A 15,290-nucleotide genomic window follows, 5' to 3' on the forward strand; every position below is an offset into this window, starting at 1 on the left:
CAGGCTCCCTGGAGTCGGTGGGGGGGCTCCCCCCGCCACGCCCTAGCTAGGCCCTCGGGCACAGACGCAGGCGGCTCGGCGGCGCCCACTCGGCTCCGTTGCCGGGCCACCGCCGCTTTAAGGCGCGGTCCGCCCCCCGGCTCGAGGCGGGGTCTAGGTGGCCCCGCCCCCCGGGCCGCGCGGGCGCATTGGCTGCGCGGGGCGCGGGTGGCGGGTGGCGCTTTGAACTCGGCGCCGGCGGCGGTGCGGGCCGGGGTCCGGGGCGGGAGTCGGGGTTCTGTCGGGGCCGGACGGAGGCCGGGGCCGGGGTGTGGGCAGCAGGAGCTGCAAGTGGGCTGCCGGCGCTCCCGGGCGTCCGCGGTGCGGGCCATGGCGGCGGAGGCGCGCGTGTCGCGCTGGTACTTCGGGGGACTGGCCTCCTGCGGGGCCGCCTGCTGCACGCACCCGTTGGACCTACTCAAGGTGAGGGCGGCGCGGGCCGGGCGGGGCCGGGTGCGAGGGGCCGGGGGTTGGGGAGGGGGGAGGCGTGGGGCGCCACCCACGCCTGGGCACTGACCTGCCTGGCCCTGCACTGGCCCTGGAAGGCCTGAGACTTGGGGCCGCCTTGTGGATCACTGACCCCGCCCGGAGACCCTGCCCACTCCGGGGTAGCGGTGCCTGTTGTTGGGGACCACGGGCCACGTTCCAGCCCCCGGTTGTGCCCCATACTACCTGTGTGACCTTGGGCTAGTCGCTTGGCCTCTCTGAGCCAATTTCCATCCCGCAGTTTTGAGGACAGCCTGGTTTCGAGTTGAGGGGGTGGTTCTCTGGGGTGCACACCTGTTGGCTCTAGCACACCCAGGGCATAGACCAGGTGGCCTCCCTGCCTGGTGGGTACCCAGCACACAGTGAGGGAATGGGACACGTACCCTGGGCTACGTTCCCTGGGATCCCTGCTTTGGGCTGCTTCCTCCCGGACTGGGTTGGCACCTGGAAGCCGCAGGTCCTGCACCCACACAGGTCCTGCTCTGTGAGGGTGAGCAAGAAGCATTCACACTCATTTTACTTTTTTTTTAAGGAAAAATGCTTATGGGGCAGTATGAGACAGAACTTCTCTTGTCTCCCAGGGCCAGGCCGGGGGGGGGGGGGCGGCGGGGAGGGGGTTGTTTTCTGCCCCTTTCTCACTACAAAGAACAAAGAAGAAAGGGCTGATGGTGCCTGGTCGGCCCAGGAGGCCCTGCCCTGGGGAACCTGGGCTGTGGTCACATGGGACCTGTGGGCCAGGGGGGCAGCTCCCTGGCCACCTCTGTCCCTACCCCCACCCAAAGCAGCCTGACCCCCATACTCACTCCCTGGGAGGGATTGGCACCTTTGGCCCTGTTGACCCAAACCTCAGCCTCCAGCCAGGCCCCCACCCCAGCCCCTCCTCCACCTGAGGGTATGTTTCTTTCAGCAGCTTTTGTCCTAAATGAAGGGGGATTGACTTCTCTAGTAAAAATGCTCACCTCCAGTCTAGGCAGGATTAGCAGTCGTGGGGGCTGAAGGTGGTAGCCCCATTGGCACACCTGAGACCTGGCTTGTCCTGGGAGAGGCCTGCAGGCTCCTAGTAGCCCCCAGGGCCTGAGAGGGGGTTAGGAGGAACAGGGCCAGGCCTGGAAGGTGCTGTGACCACCTGAGAGAGGAGGTGACAGTGAACTGAAAGGTGCTTCTTGTTTTGCGAAAGGAGGAGCCTCCCCTCGTGTCTGTTTTATTTTGCTTTCCTGATGCCCAGGCAGGTACTGTGCCATCTGCGCCATCTCCACCGTGGGGCCCTGGAGGGTTAGGCTCTGTGTCCGATTGTGGGTGGGCACAGCTTCTAGGGGCCCTTGGAGCGGCGCAGAGCCCCCTGTCCATTGTCCAAGGCTCCTTTGGGCATCACTGCCCCATACCCTGCCCCCCGGGTTCTGTTTTACTGCAGAATGCTGCCAGGAGGGTCAAGGGCAGCAGGCAGCCACAGGACGCTGACTGCTGTCTGGCCCGGGGGGTACTCAGCCCTCTGCGGGGGTGGCAGCAGGGAGGACAGCCTTGGAGGCGGGCCTCTCGACGGCGTGGCCACTGGAGAAATGATTTTACAGCTCTTTGATCTCTCCCTTTGCCCTGTGCCCTGGCTCAGTCCTCACAGCTGCTTCTCGCCTGGACAGGGCTCCTTCCTGCGTGGACACCTTGCCCCCAGGCCCAGCGCCCCCTTTCCTGTCCCACTGGCCTCTGTGGCCGAGTGGAGCGCAAAGCCTTCTCTGTCCCCACCCACCTTCGCTGCCCTACCACCCAAGCCCCTGGGCGGGGACAGAGAAGGAAAGGAAAGGTACACCCACTGAGCTAAACTTAGTCCTCATGGGGCGCCTGGGTGGCTCAGTCGGTGAAGCGACTGCCTTCGGCTCAGGTCATGATCCTGGAGTCCCGGGATCGAGTCCCGCATCGGGCTCCCTGCTCGGCGGGGAGCCTGCTTCTCCCTCTGACCTTCTTCCCTCTCATGTGCTCTCTCTCTACCATTCTCTCTCTCAAATAAATAAATAAAATCTTTAAAATAAATAAGTAAACTTAATCCTCGTAGCACACTGAGGGAAACTGAGGCAGGAGGGTTCGTAACCTGCCCGGGGGGGCCCAGCCAGAACACAACTGGGGCTGGACGGAGTGGGGCGTATGGGGACAGACTCCAGGGCGGCCCTCCCAGGAGTGCCCTTTCCCCTCTCCCCCACCGGCTCCCAGTATCTCCTCCAAGCCCACCATGTTTCTTCAGCCTGTCTCTGAGTCCCCATAACGTCTGATCCCTCTTGAGAAGTGGCATGGCTAAGAAATGGGGCTCTGGAGTCACCCTGCTGGGGTCTACACCCGGCCTCAGTGTCCTCATCAGAATGGGCCTCATGACCCCCACTCCTGCAGCAGGTGCTGTGAGGACTCAGACACATAGGTGAACTATTTCTCACAGGTCTGGTGGGCTCACGTGTCAGCCGGCATTGTCCCTTGTAAAGCAAAATAGTGTGGAATGTTTTGGTTGGTGCCAGGTGTGGGCATGGAGTCCCATCTACACCCAGCTGGGCACCCTTAGGAGACCTCTGTGTCTCCCTGTGCCTCAGTTTCCCGTCTCTAAACTGGGGTGCTGAGAGGACCCAGCCCATGGGGTCTTCGTGTGGGTATAAAAGTGGCAGATGGTGGGAAAGGGCTCGGAGCAGAGCCGGGCTGGGTGGGCCCTGCGGCAGGGCCCTGTGTGAGCAGCTGTGCCCCGACAGGTGCATCTGCAGACGCAGCAGGAGGTGAAGCTGCGCATGACGGGCATGGCCCTGCAGGTGGTGCGCTCCGACGGCGTCCTGGCACTCTACAACGGCCTGAGTGCCTCCCTGTGCAGACAGGTGCCTCCGGGGCTCCCCACTCCCGGGACAGTGGGTGGCTGTGGCTCCCGGGAGGGCACTTCTGCCTCTCAGCTCCCCCCCCCCGCGAGGTAAGGGCTTCCCTAAGTCCTGGTCCCAGAGCCCATGCAGGTAGAGGGAAAGACTGGTGTCCCTGGTCTGGACTCAGATGCACTGTGGGTGCCCTGTGGGCATGGGAGTTACTTTGTGCTCCTTTTCAAGGCTGGGTAGGAGAAAGGAACCACACGGCCCCAGGAGTTGGCAGGGTGTGGTGGCCTGGGATGTGCTTCTGCTTCCATGGGGCCAGCCCTGCTCTCACAGCTGGCTCAAGACCACCCCTTAGACATGGGGAAACTGAGCCCGGGGAGGGAAACTCTGGACTCAACCAGCCCCGGGTTTGTGAATTGGCTCAGTCACTTGCTGACCGTGTGGCCTTGGGAGGGTCCTTCACTGGCCCCATGGCCCATTTGGTGATGATTTTAAACCAGAAGGGCTGGGGTGGGGAGGGCCGACATGCCCAGCAGGATTCCCCCACCTGCACCCTCTGAGCTGGGCCCCTTTTCCCCCAGATGACCTACTCCCTGACTCGGTTCGCCATCTATGAGACCGTGCGGGACCACATGGCGAAGGGCAGTGAGGGGCCCCTGCCCTTCTACAAGAAGGTGTTGCTGGGCTCCATCAGCGGTGAGCTGCCAGCCGGGCCAGGGAGGGTGGGCGCAGGTGGACATCGCCAGTCCTCACATGTTGGCTCTGGGGTCTGTCGCCCCAGGTTGCATTGGAGGCTTCGTGGGGACTCCCGCAGATATGGTCAATGTCAGGTCAGTGTGTGCCCCCACCCAAGGTCAGGGTCTTTCCCGACTCCTGACAGGGCGGGGGGCTTACTTGCTGGGGTCTGCGGCGTGTTCAGCCTGGAGCAAGCACTCGGACCTTGGGGGCCTGGACACGGGGGCCTGGGGGGCAGGCCAGGGTGAGCCCCAAAGCCTGCCAGCTTCTGTGTGGGTCATATTTGGCCCCCTGCCGCACCCCTGAGCCTGTGGTTGTTTCAGGATGCAGAATGACATGAAGCTGCCCCCGAATCAGCGCCGCAAGTGAGTAGCGGGCAAGTTCTGCTCTTGGTTGGCGGGGGGGGGGGGGGTGCCTGGGAGGGGGGTGCGTGCAGAGCAGGAAGACCTGAGCGGCTCTGCCAGTCCCCGGCTGGGAGCCCCAAGTGGCCTTGTTGCCTGTGGTGTCACCTGGAGCAGGCAGAGGCTGCTGACGGCGCCCTCGTCCGCCTGGAGTCAGGAGGGCCTCTGGGTTCTTTCCTGGTAGGGGAATCTGGGATGGAGGCTGGCTACTTTCCCCCCATTTCTGGTATCTTGTACTTGTTCACAGGAAGGGTGGTTTACAAGTTTAAGTGAGGGGGTTTGGGCCTTTAAACAAGTTTGGGGGCTGGGATTTTTTTTTTTTTTAATGGTAAAAATACCATTTTTCATGAAGTCTAAGATCCTATTGATTCCAAGGCTGCCTATGGACGGACGCCCTAGCTAGGGAGCAGACATTGGCTACAGTCCAGGGGTAAAACAGGGCTCCAGGCAGGCCCCCACCCTCTCACCCTGAGGACCAGCTCGCAGACAGACCCAGCCTTGGCGGGGTGGGGGGGGTCTTCCGGCACTGTTGGCCCCTGACCCCCGTGGCAGCTGCATGGCTGTCCCCGGGGAGGACCCTCCCCTGTGGGCCAGTGGGCAGGGAGGGCCTCACCCCGGCCCCTTGTCTGTCCCTGGCAGCTACGCCCATGCCGTGGACGGCTTGTACCGGGTGGCCCGAGAAGGTAAGAGGAGCAGGCCCTTTGGGGGGTCCAAGGAGGCAGAGGGGCCTGGGGAGTATTGTGCAGGACATGGGGGGAGGCCTGAGGGGTGTGGCTGGGCGCCTGACCTCCGTTCTCCGGCAGAGGGTCTGAAGAAGCTGTTTTCGGGCGCGAGCATGGCATCCAGTCGAGGGATGCTTGTCACCGTGGGCCAGGTGGGGCTTCTGCTGGCGGTGGGCCTCCTGGGGCAGCATCTGGGGGGCCCGCCCTCAGCCCCTGGAGAGGTGCTGGAGGAAGGCAGTGGGCATGGACCACAGGTGGGGGCTGGGGAGGTTGGTAGGCCCCTCCCAGCCCGGGCCTCCCCCGTCTGCCCGGTCACAGTAACTGGAGGTGACCTGCAGAGCAGGCACTTGGTCAGTCCCGGTGATGTCCCTGGGGGCCCCTGTCTACCCTTCCTGGGGCTGGGGGCCATCCCACAGGCCCTGCTCACCCCTCCCCCGACAGCTGTCCTGCTATGATCAGGCCAAGCAGCTGGTCCTCAGCACTGGGTACCTGTCTGATGGTGTCCTCACTCACTTTGTCGCCAGCTTCATCGCGGTGAGTGCTGGGCCTGGCCGTTGGGGGAGGCTCGGGAAGGGGAGGCTGAGTAGTCTTGGGAGCTGACGGTGCCCAGGACAAGGCCGGGGCTCAGAAGGCAGGAGGCTGTGGGCAGGTGTGGCGGATGTCCCTCTTGGGCTGCATACGTATGTAGGCACCGAGGCCCTGGTTCCCAAGCTGGGATGGTTCCTAGTGCCCCCCAGCAGCCCAGGGCCCTACAGCCCTGAGGATGCCTCCAGGGATCCGGGCCAGGGGCTTCTATGGGGGTGGGTCTGTGGGGGAGGGTGACGGGTGCCCACGTACTCTGCCTGGCAGGCCCATTGGTGATAAGCCCCCCTCCCCACAGGGTGGGTGTGCCACGGTCCTGTGCCAGCCCCTGGATGTGCTGAAGACGCGTCTCATGAACTCCAAGGGCGAGTATCAGGTGAGTGGGGGCTGCAGGCACTGTCCCCCTCAAGAGTACAGGCCTGGGGGCCGGGATGGGGGACCAGGGAGGGGTCCCCACACTGCTGTTATCAGGCTCCAGGCTCCATGGCTGCGTGAGCCCGTGTCCCTGTCCTGGCATGTGGACGAGGCTTTCTTCCCCCTCCACGAGCACATTCTCCCCATTCTCCCCAGTTGCTGTTCCCAGCCAGCCATGGAGCCGCCCTTGGCCCTTTTTTAAAGACTTTATTTTTTTTTAAGTAGGCTCCACGCCCAACGTGGGGCTTGAACTCACAACCCTGAGATCAAGAGTCGCAGGCTCTACCAACGGAGCCAGCCAGGCGCCCCCCTGTGTGTTTTATTTATTTATTTTTTAAGATTATTTATTTATTTAAGAATGAGAGAGAGAGCATGAGAGGGAAGAGGGTCAGAGGGAGAAGCAGACTCCCCGCTGAGCAGGGAGCCCGATGTGGGACTCGATCCCGGGACTCCGGGATCATGACCTGAGCCGAAGGCAGCAGCCCAGCCAACTGAGCCACCCGGGCGCCCCCCTGTGTGTTTTAAATCTGATTCCTTGGTGTTCACAGAGGCGGCCTGTTCACTGTAGTCAGTGAAAGTCGGTGAGCTGCCGCATTCTAATGGGCAGGCCCAGAACTCGGCTGACCCGCATGGCCACTTCTGTGTCTCTGCCGTGCCCTGCTCCTCTTCCCAGCCCCCCACATGCTGTGGGTGCCCGGCGGTTCCCCTCTGCCTGCTTCTGGTTTTGCTGTGTCAGCAGGCGGGGTGGCCTTGAGCTTCTCGGCTGCTCGCTTCTCCGGCTGTCATGACCTTTGACCGGTCCAGGCTGCTCACTGCACAGGGCCCCTGGCTAGTGCTGGGGGAGGGGCGTGTTATTTGTACCCTGCAAGTAAAATGCAGCTTTTTTTATTGCTTTACTTTGTGTTTTCTGCAGGGTGTTCTCCACTGCGCAGTAGAGACAGCAAAGCTCGGGCCACTGGCCTTTTACAAGGTTGGGCTGGGCGGGGGCTGGGCGGGGGCTGGGCGGGGGCTGGGCGGGGGCTGGGGGGGCTGGGCGGGGGCTGGGGGAGCTGGGCGGGGGCTGGGGGGGGCTGGGGGGGCTGGGCGGGGGCTGGGGGAGCTGGGCGGGGGTTGGGGCGGCTGCGGGGGGCTGGGGGCTGGGGCGGAGCCAGGGGCATGGTGGGAGGGGCCTGTGGCTGCAGGGGCGGGGTCGTACTGCTACCCCGACCCCCGTGGCTGTGGGGGCGGGGCCCTCTCTGGGCTCCCTTCACTTCCTGTTTTCTCTGTCTCTGCCCAGGGCCTCCTTCCTGCAGGCATCCGCCTCATGCCGCACACCGTGCTCACGTTTGTGTTTCTGGAACAGCTCCGCAAACACTTCGGCATCAAAGTGCTTTCCTGATGGGCCGGGGAGCGGGCTGAGCGCGGCCCCGGAGCCCTCCTCCCTCCTCCCGGGCTGGGACCTCCACCCTGCCTTCCCCAGCAGGCTGCTGCCCACACCTGGGCTCGTTCCAGTGAGCTTGTCCTCTCCGCCGCCTGCCTGCCCACCCCAGGCTCTCCCCCACCTGGTATTTCCGGCGCCCCCCCCCCCCCCCCCCCCCCCCCCCCGCACACTAATGATCAGAGGGGAGGTGTCCGGGCCCTGGGTTCTGTTTGCTCTCCTCCCGGAGTAGTCGGTTAACACAAGGTGGGCTGTCCAGACTTTCTAGAGTCTGGGGCCCTCAGCACCATCTTCCAGCAGCTTCCATCAAGGAGCTGGGTGGCTGCGGAGAGGGGTGCAGACCCCCAGCATGGCTCACCAAACTAGGTGTGTACACGTGCCCTTTTATTTCTGGAGAGGGACCATAGCTTTTCTGACATTCTCAAAGGTAGCTGTGCCCCCGGAGCTCCCGGGCCCCGGGCGGACGGCACCATGCAGAATCAGCCTGCCCAGGAGGGAGGGCGATCACATGGCCCGCGGGCACCAGGTCCAGCCAGCCCCCTGCTGCTTCAACAAGTAGTTTTGCCAAAAGCTCTCAAAGCCAGGAGCCTGCTGCTGCTTCAGGGAGCGTGGGGTACACATGGCATCCCCGCCTCCCACAGCTCCCAGGCAGAGGCAGGCTGCAGGGTGTCCTCGGGCCCGCTCCGTGTGGACGGTGGCGTCTGCCCACGGCCAAGACCCAGATGCCCGCGCCTGAGTTCTGCTGCCAGAGCAGCCCGACCCCCCAAACCCAGCAGGGGTGCTCTGCAGGGGTGTTAATAAAGGACCGTGAAGTGCTCCACGTCTGGCATCTGCGTGTCGGCTGCTGTGCTGTCCGAGGGCCACAGGACCTGCTCTGCACCCTCTGAGGAGGGCTGTCCCATTCTGGGGGGCAAGCTTGAGGGTCCAGAGGGAGAAAGAAGCCCCAGCCCTGACCGGATACATTGGGGTGGACTGTGGGCAGAGGAACTGGGGGGGGGGGCAAGATGTGCACGTTGGGGGTCTGGATCCAAGTTACCATGGACCCCTGGGCCCCCCTTCTCAGCAGGCACCTGGGCGCTACAAGCGCCCCCGCCCCCGCTTTGAGAGTCCCCTCTCGGCGGTGGGCGGAGCCCGTGGGGTCAGAGTCCTGGGCTCTTGGGCCCTGGCCCGTAGTCTGGCAAGCCCAGGAGCGGGCGGGGCAGACCCTTGGACAGACAGGGCGGGAGCTGCTGTGGGGGCCACCCTGAGGCGGGGGCCACCCCAAAGCAGACGCTGCCCAGGGCTTGCTGCTGACGCTCTGGTTCTGGAGCATTTCAGGTGCGCAGCAACATAAGGGGTTAGGCGGCGGTGAAGGCTGCCCGGCTCGGAACTAAAACCCGCTAAATCTGGATAAGCTGCTACTGCAGCAAGCCCACACCCAGGTGTTCCCTCAGCCACAGCAGGGAGCACGCACCGGCCCCGCCCCTGCGTTATTTGGAAGCAAATTCCAGGTTTGGGGTCATTTATAGATAAATACTTAGGCACGTGTATCTAAAAATAGTCTTTTAGGGGCACCTAGGTGGCTCCTCGGGTTGAGTGACTCTTGGTCGCGGCTCAGGTCATGATCTCAGGGTCGTGGGATCAAGCCCCACATCAGGCTCTGTGCTCAGCACAGAGTCGGCTTGAGATTCTATCTCAAATAAATCCTTAAAAATAGTCTTTCAAAAAATGTGAACGTGACTCCAGCAGTAAATCATTATATGTAGAAACAGTAATGGTCCATCTTTCCTGTCCTCAAATTTACGCAATTGCACTTTGAGAGCTATTTTCCTGTGAACCAGTCCAGGCCTGGGGTGTCTCCCTCCTGTCCTCTCTCCTGTTCCTGGGTCCTGCCGCCTCCTCTCAAATTTGGCCCCTTTGCCCCTGAATTTCCTAAAACCGGATCTGGATCCAGTCCCATTTCTGAGCAAAGGACTTGTGTGGGGCATGGTTCCTGCGTCATTGCCAGGGTCTCAGACCTGGCCAGGTTTGGGGATGGGCACAAAGCAGCCGTGCACCGGGGATCTCAGAAGGTGAAGTGAGGCCTCCGGGGTCGTGGAGCTGGGGGGGGGGGGGGGCAGGCACCAAAGAGGGTCCTGGCCAGAGCCAACACTGGTGGTTTGGGCTTGCACACAACTCCCCGTGCCCGGGTCAGAACCCCCACTGAGACAACTAGAACCACAGCCCAATGCTAAAACAGGAGGGGTAGGGGTGAAGAAGGCCAGGGGGAAGGCTGTGGCTGCCTCAGACCCCAGACACATAGAGGCAGATTTGGGCCACGGAGGGGCGTGTTCTTGAAGCTGTTTCGGGTTCGGAGCAAGCAATCTTCTTAGCCTTCGTTCATGTGCCCCGGGCAGTCCGGGGCCTCTCACCAGCCTCCATTCAGCCTGTCCCTCCCAGGACCTAGGGGAGAAAGTGCCCCAACTGGTTTGGCAGGGACCAGCCTGGCCGGGACCACGGTGGTGCAGCTGGGTGCAGCGGGTGCGGTGGGAGGGGCGCTAGCTTTCCCGGCGCGGGGACGCCACGGGAACGGGCGGCAGGCAGAGCCTCTACGGGCGGCGGCTTCCCGGAGCCAGTGCTCGGGGTGGAAGGACGGCGGGAGAGGCCTGGCCAGTCCAGGGGCCCCATGTTCTTCCTCTGTGGGCCCTCAAAGCCAGCCTGAGAGCGCAAGCAACGCGCCCGGCCGGCCCCCAGCCTTCAGCCCCGGGGGCCAGGGCCAGCACCTGCAGTCCCCGGGCCCAGCATTCCCCCGTCGGCCCGGCCTTTTTTTCTTAAAGAAACACTTCATACTTTGCAAAAAGTTACATGCCAAGTATTTGTTGTCAAGAAATTTCAACAAAGGGGCCCAGACCACTCACTGGGAAAGGACATTGCATCAACAAGCGGTGCTGGGCACCTGGACGTCCGCATGCCGCGGGCCTGACGCCGACCCGCACCTCACACGGACACAAAACTCACCTGGCAATGGATCCTACACCTGGATGTCAGAGCTGAGACCGTAACCCTCGAAGGAAGGCACGAAAACAGCCCCCCTGGGAACCCCGAGCTCCTCCGGCAGAGACTGGAGGGCAGGCAGGGGGCCTCGGCGGTGGTCATGGGGGCGGCAGGTGCAGCCCGTATGATGGATCAGGGCCGCACGGGCTGTCTCTGGCCGCTCCTGGGGGGCGGGGGCTGGGGCACAGAGGACGGAAGCGGGCGGTTACCGGCCCAGGGTGCGCCAATTGCTACAGCAGCTAAGAAACATGTGTCCACACAGACCCTTGGGCAGGAACGACCCCAAGTCCACCACCTGCTGACAGGGCCACCAGAATGTGGCATGTCTGCAGGACACAGGATTGCTAGGGCCATAAAAAGAAATGAACATCAAGACAGCTGTCAGAAGGCAGGCGTGCTCCCGCCACACTGAGGACTGGTGAGGTCTCTCGCTCCCCCTGCACCCACCAGCCTCCCCCCCACACCCCCACTGCGGTGCCGGCTCGCAGCAGACTCTTCCCCCACCAGTGCTGCTGGTGATCCGGGCCAGGAAGCCGTCTGTTAAAACAGGACCAACAACATGCGAGAAACATTAATGTGTCTGTTTCATATTTTGCTTAGAAGGGAAATAACTGAACTTTGAAAAGAGAATTTCTTTTAAAGATTTTAAGTCCTCTCTACACCAAACATGGGGCTTGAACCCACCACCCTGAGATGGAGGGGCACTCGCTCTTTGGCCTGAGCCAGCCGGGGGCCCCTGCAAAGAGAATCTGATTCCAGGATCACATTAAGGGATGGGAGCCGGCCACATGTGAGCCGTGTCTGACGGCTGTACTGGTGTGGATGCTGGGACGGGAGGGACCGCTTGTGGCGAGCACACTCAGAAGCGCCCATCCTGAGCCGGCCCTTCCTGGAATTCAGGATCCTTGAATGAGGCTGGTGTCGTCCGGGGGCCCTTGGGGACAAGGGTGGATCCCTGAAAGCAGCCCAAAGGCATGCAGAGGGCCTGAACCGGCCCTCGCAAATGACCCCGGGGCCCTGGCTCATCAGACTCTTCTTTCCGCTCCCTCCAACTGGGGTGAGTTCATGTGTCTATTTATAAATAGTTGGGTTTTTTTAAGTTACCCGCAGACCACAACACAAACTTGCAGGGTAGGGAAGGCTTTTCTTGGAACAGTACACCTCCCTCCAACCAGACCCTCCCCAGAAACAACCCCGGCCCCCAGAGCCCGGGTATTTCCTCCCCTTTACTGGGCCGTGACAGCAGAACAGCAAGACAGAAGCGCGGTGGGGAAACCACTCGTCAGGGACGGGCATTTTCCGTAAGCGATGTTCGTTCCTGAAAGAGATGGAAAACAGGGGAAAGTGGAGTCCTGTGCTTCTTCTTCTCTCCCCTCCCCCACCCCCTCCCCTCCCCTCCCCTCCCCCTTCCCCCTCCCCTCCCCTTCCTCCTCCTCTCCCCCTCCCTCCTCCCCTCCCCTCCCCTCTCTGTCCTCCCCCCGCCCTCTTCCCCCTTCCTCCTCTCCTCCCCCACCCCTCCCCTCCCCCTCCCTCTCCCCTCCCCCTCCCCTCTCTGTCCTCCCCCCGCCCTCTTCCCCCCTTCCTCCTCCCCTCCCCCCTCTCCTCTCGGTCCTCTCTCCCCCGCCCTCTTCCCCCCCCCCCCCCCCCCCCCCCCCGCCACCCAACCACCTGGCACCCAGGGCTCAGCTTGTCCTGCTGGTGCTATAAGCCACAGGGATTTGTTCCCGGGCTCAGTCTATACTCTGTGACCACAGGGCCCTTTCTGGGGGACAGGGGGCCCTCTCGTCCTTGGGGGCATAGGCAACCCTGGAACTTGCCGGTCCTGTAGTGTCCATTCTCAGGGCACCTTCTGTGTGTCCTCTAGCCAAGGGTTGCCTCTGTCCTGCCCTTGAAGGGGGTGCTCCTGGCTCCCCAGCAGCCCCTGTTGGGCTCCATCTTGACCCTGCCTGAGTCTCCAGGGTCCTCAATCACAGCCTCCCTTGGGGCCTGGGGGGCTGCTCCAGGGTGCAGGCCCTGGGGGGACAATCCGTGGGAGGTGTTCCCAGGCCTTTGAAGACCCAGCTCTGCCTTCTGCCCTGGGATCCCCAGGAAGACTCTTGCCTCCTTGGGTTTCATTGCTGGGAGTCTCAGAGAAAGGCTGGGGGGGGGGGGCTAGAAGTCTCGGGGTCTTTCAGCCCAAGAGGGTCTGCTCTTTGTCTTTTGTGTGAACCACAGCTTGGCTGGGTGCCCTCCACCCCTTTGTAAATGCTGATTCCATTCCTTACCTCCCTTAGGGGAGAGTGGCTTCTGACTCCAGGTCTAAATGATTCCTCAACCTGAAATGTCAGTAACAAGCAGGATAATCTCAAGGTCCTTCCTTTGGCAGTTTTCCTGGAGCAAGATACGGTGGATCTGTGCCTCAACTCCTCCACGGCCCCGACCTCGGCTTCTGTTGCACCTTCTAGAACATCTTCTGCCTCAGTTAAAGGGCTTCCCTCCAAAACATTTTCTCCTGCGTGGTCTTTGTTTTTATTATTTTTTTTAAGACTTTATTTATTTATTTGACGGAGAGAGACACAGCGAGAGAGGGAGCACAGGCAGGGGGAGTGGCAGAGGGAGAAGCAGGCTTCCCGCGGAGCAGGGAGCCCGATGCGGGGCTCGATCCCAGGACCCTGGGACCATGACCCGAGCCGAAGGCAGACACTTAACTGCGGAGCCACCCGGGCGCCCCTTCTGCGTGGTTTTTGTGCTCCACTCCTGCCCCCCGTCACTGTTCCCAGCTTGCTATCTCTGTCCCTTCCTTGTCCCCAGGGTGACTGCTGCGCCTTGCCCTGTTGTACCGCCGTGAGCGGGCTGCTCCGGAAGGGCCCCTTGCTGCTCAGGCTATCCTCTCTCTCAGCCTCTGGACGGCTTTGTCACCTGCTCTCGGAGAGCAGGCGGTCCCTTGGAGCAACTCCCTCTCATTCCCTTTGAATGCCCTTAGTGCCTTCCGCAGATTGGGCATTTGCTCTGGCACTCCAGGGCTTTCCTGGAGAAAATCAAAGAACAAAAAGTGTTTCTTTGGAAAGGTCAATAAAATTGACAGACTTCTAGCAAGACTGACAGGAGGAGGTATCACGACAGAGCCTACAGCACCGAGCGGATGTCAAGGGAACAGAATGGACAACTCTACACACATACATTTGGCGACTTAGATGAAAGGGAACAATTCTTAGCAAAGCACAAACTACCACAACTTTTCCAATTTGAAGTAGATCATTTGAACAGCGTTATGAATATGAAAAACATTGAATTCATAACTTTAAAACTCCAAAGAAAGAAACCTCTAGTCTTGAGGGTTTCGCTGGAGGATTCTGCCAAACACTGGAAGGACCTTATACAACCTCTTCCAGAAGCTGTCCCACTTGATTTAATGGAACTAGTATTGCCCAGATGCCATAACCAGACAACGTAAAATAAGAAAACTACAGACAAACATCCCTCATGAATATAAATGGGAAAATCCTTAACAAAACATTAGCACCTAGCACTTGGCAGCACCATAATCAAGTGGGCTTTATTCCAGGGATGCAAAGCGGGTCCAACATTTGAAAACTCAATGTAATTCATCGACTAAAGAATTGACGACATTTGACAAAATTCAACTCCTATTCATGACTTTTAAAAAACTCTCAGAAAACTAGGAATGAGAGGAGCCATAACAACAAGATTGAGAACGTCTCCCAAAAGCCCACGGCTAACATTACACTTGACCATGGGAGACAGAGGGCTTCCCCTGAGGCCAGAGCTGGGCCAGGTGCCTGCTTGCTCAAGTTCAGCACAGCCCGGGAAGTTCTAGCCATCGGCAAGAAAACAAAACAAAAGGCACACATAGAAAGGAAGAAATAAGACCATGCAGAAAACCCCAAGGAATCTACAAAAAGAAAAAAAAAAAGTCCTCCTAGCACTAAATGTTTCTTTTAAGTATAAAAAGAGGTTTTTCAAAAGAGTAACATATGCTTAAGAACTAAAATACACACTCCTAAATTACCTCGCTGCCGAAGAGAAGATCACAGGGGAAACCACGAAAACTTCTGAATGACCCACAATGAAAGTACAACCCAGCAAAATGTGTAGCAGCAGCCAGCAGCCCGGGAAGGGACGTTTACTGCCTGAAAGGCACTTCTTACAGTTGAAACAGTGCCTGAGCGTCCAACTTCAGCAGTTACAGCAAGAGTGGGGTGATACCCAGAGAGAGCAGAAGGAAGGAAATACTAAGGAACAGAATGAAAGAAAGAGAAATCAACTGACAGAAACTCAAAGCTAACACTTCAAAAAGACATGAAATAATCCAAGCTCTGGCGGGACCAACTGGGAAAATCGAGGGAGGACACAAGTCATCAGTGAAAGAGAGTGCACTAAAGAAATACTGGGGATTCGAATTATAAGCAAATGCAACCCACGGCTCCATTATGTGGAAGATAAGTTTGAGCAGATGATGATCTAGTAGATGATAGACAGGCAGGGTGCCCCATCGGACAGTGGCGAGATATGCCAACAGAACGCTGGCCCCAAACGGCCAGGACTTGGTCAATAACCGTCAGCTTCCCCAACCTCTGCCCCAGCTTCCCACTCAGGACCAACCAGAGAGAGCCAGCGCACCCCCTGACCCACCCCACAGGTTGCGCCTCTCCTTAGG

The 15,290-nt window shown here is 60.4% G+C and overlaps 1 protein-coding gene across 1 annotated transcript; it reads left to right on the forward strand.

The window, feature by feature from the left end:
* SLC25A10 (solute carrier family 25 member 10) lies at positions 1 to 8,441 on the forward strand. The gene is made up of 11 exons (XM_027568416.2): positions 1 to 462; positions 3,246 to 3,365; positions 3,932 to 4,046; positions 4,132 to 4,180; positions 4,409 to 4,450; positions 5,126 to 5,169; positions 5,290 to 5,360; positions 5,650 to 5,742; positions 6,089 to 6,166; positions 7,118 to 7,174; positions 7,481 to 8,441. Exons 1-11 carry the CDS (start codon positions 370 to 372, stop codon positions 7,580 to 7,582), a joined length of 864 nt encoding a protein of 287 aa, XP_027424217.1. The 5' UTR covers positions 1 to 369; the 3' UTR covers positions 7,583 to 8,441.
* The last annotated feature ends 6,849 nt before the right edge of the window (positions 8,442 to 15,290 follow it).

The sequence above is a fragment of the Zalophus californianus genome, chromosome 16 (assembly GCF_009762305.2).
Source record: "Zalophus californianus isolate mZalCal1 chromosome 16, mZalCal1.pri.v2, whole genome shotgun sequence".
NCBI lineage: Eukaryota > Metazoa > Chordata > Mammalia > Carnivora > Otariidae > Zalophus > Zalophus californianus.

Excerpts from the sequence above, each read along its gene's own strand:
- SLC25A10 (XM_027568416.2), top strand. The coding sequence starts at position 370 with ATGGCGGCGGAGGCGCGCGTGTCGCGCTGGTACTTCGGGGGACTGGCC. Across the intron at positions 3,366-3,931 it reads GTGCCTCCCTGTGCAGACAG|ATGACCTACTCCCTGACTCG; the intron begins GTGCCTCCGGGG and ends CTTTTCCCCCAG. Across the intron at positions 4,451-5,125 it reads CCCCCGAATCAGCGCCGCAA|CTACGCCCATGCCGTGGACG; the intron begins GTGAGTAGCGGG and ends TGTCCCTGGCAG.